Source organism: Mandrillus leucophaeus, unplaced genomic scaffold (genome assembly GCF_000951045.1).
Source record: "Mandrillus leucophaeus isolate KB7577 unplaced genomic scaffold, Mleu.le_1.0 Scaffold1976, whole genome shotgun sequence".
Classification (NCBI taxonomy): Eukaryota; Metazoa; Chordata; class Mammalia; order Primates; family Cercopithecidae; genus Mandrillus; species Mandrillus leucophaeus.
In genome coordinates this window covers 31,245-32,738 of record NW_012102005.1, presented here as the reverse complement: position 1 = coordinate 32,738, position 1,494 = coordinate 31,245, and the positions used below count along the sequence as shown (strand labels likewise).

The window sequence follows — 1,494 nt, the reverse complement described above, 5'->3', positions numbered from 1 at the left end:
GGCGCCCGGTTCCAACCGAGGCCTGTGGCGGGTAAGGCCGGGAGGCTGAGGCGGGTACAGAGCCGGAAGCGAGGGAGGGGATGCAGTCGTCGCCCAGGTGGCCGCGTCCAGAGGCGGCCCCGCGACTCGACCCTGTCCTATCCCCCGCCAGCTGCTGAACCAGGCGGCCAGGGACTGCATGGAGCACGGGGCTTGCGCGGGAGGGACCGTCCCTGGGGTACTGGCCTGCTGGGGCGGGGTCCCCATGGTGTCAGCAGCCGCTTGTCCGCCGCAGCACCCGCAAGGCCCGCACCCAGGTTCTGGCCCCAAAGGTGGGCGCCAGGCCCAGGCACTGCTGGCCTGTGCTGCAGACCCTGATCTGAGCCAGCACTTGGTCCCCGCTAACACGTACTCCAAACACAACATCCCTCCCCTCATGCTGCCCCCCGACATCCCAGCAACGCGTGCACAGCCCAGGAGTATGGCGGTCCTCCCGCAGGCCTACCTCCCCGCACCCAGGGCCTGGACGCCCCCCGAGGCCTGGACACTCCCACCGCGGGGCTCCATCCCCCCTTCTACGCCCCCAATCCAGGTACACAACCTTCAGCTGCAGAACCCTCCTGCCCCACCTGCCACTTCCCAGCGCATCCCCCAGGCCTAAGTTCTTGATGCTAGAGGTTAAACCGCACCCCCCTAGGCCTGCGTGGGCTGAGGGCACCCTGATCCCACAAAAGCCGAGGGTTCCTCTGCTCTCCAGCCCTGAGGCCTCCGCCCCTGGGCACCCGATCTCCATGGAAACCGAGGGCCCTTTCCCGCTCTTCCTGCAGGCTTGGCCCCATGAAGATGAACTAGGCACCCGCGACGTGCTTGGCTCTGCTACCGGCGGCCGCTTTCCTGAGACAGCGGTGCAGCCAAGGGCGGCCGCGGAGGGCTCCGCGGGGGCTTGATAGGGGCCTCGAGGGTGCGTGTAAGGCCGGCGCCGCGCTATGGTGCCGCGGGCTCCTCGCCGCGCGTGGCTGCGGCCGGAACGGCCGTGAGGGCGGCAGCGGGCCTGGCAGCAAGTTCAGGCTGAAGAAGGGCCGCGGGACCCGGGGAAGGCGACCTTGGAGGACGATAAGGACTGGGTTCCTGGAGGCAAAAGGACCGGCCTCGGCAACTACACCTACCGGGCGTGGACTTTGGGCGCTGGACCCACGCGCGGCCCCCACTTCTGTCTCGTACTGGGCGGCGCCCTCAGCACCCTGGGGCTGCTACGGCCCTAGGCCTGGCTGGGCTCAGGGGCGACATCTGGCCCCCAGCCCGCGCCGCCTAACCTGACCCCTAACCCTTAAATCCAACCCTAACCCATGACCCAACACCTGAACCCTAACCCTAACCTCAACCCATAACCTCAACCCCTACCCCTAACCCTAAACTCTAGCCGCAGCCCGAGCCCGAATCCTAATGCTACCATAAACCTAACCCCCGAACCCAAACTTGAACCCAACCCACACCCCTAAAACCCTAACCTAAACC

General features: G+C 67.2%; 1 protein-coding gene across 1 annotated transcript; it reads left to right on the top strand.

The window, feature by feature from the left end:
* Positions 1-822: 822 nt before the first annotated feature.
* Positions 823-1,241, top strand: SPRN (shadow of prion protein homolog (zebrafish)). Its single transcript, XM_011978617.1, is given in 3 exon segments — positions 823-875; positions 877-1,075; positions 1,077-1,241. Coding segments are annotated over 3 exon segments (417 nt in total).
* The last annotated feature ends 253 nt before the right edge of the window (positions 1,242-1,494 follow it).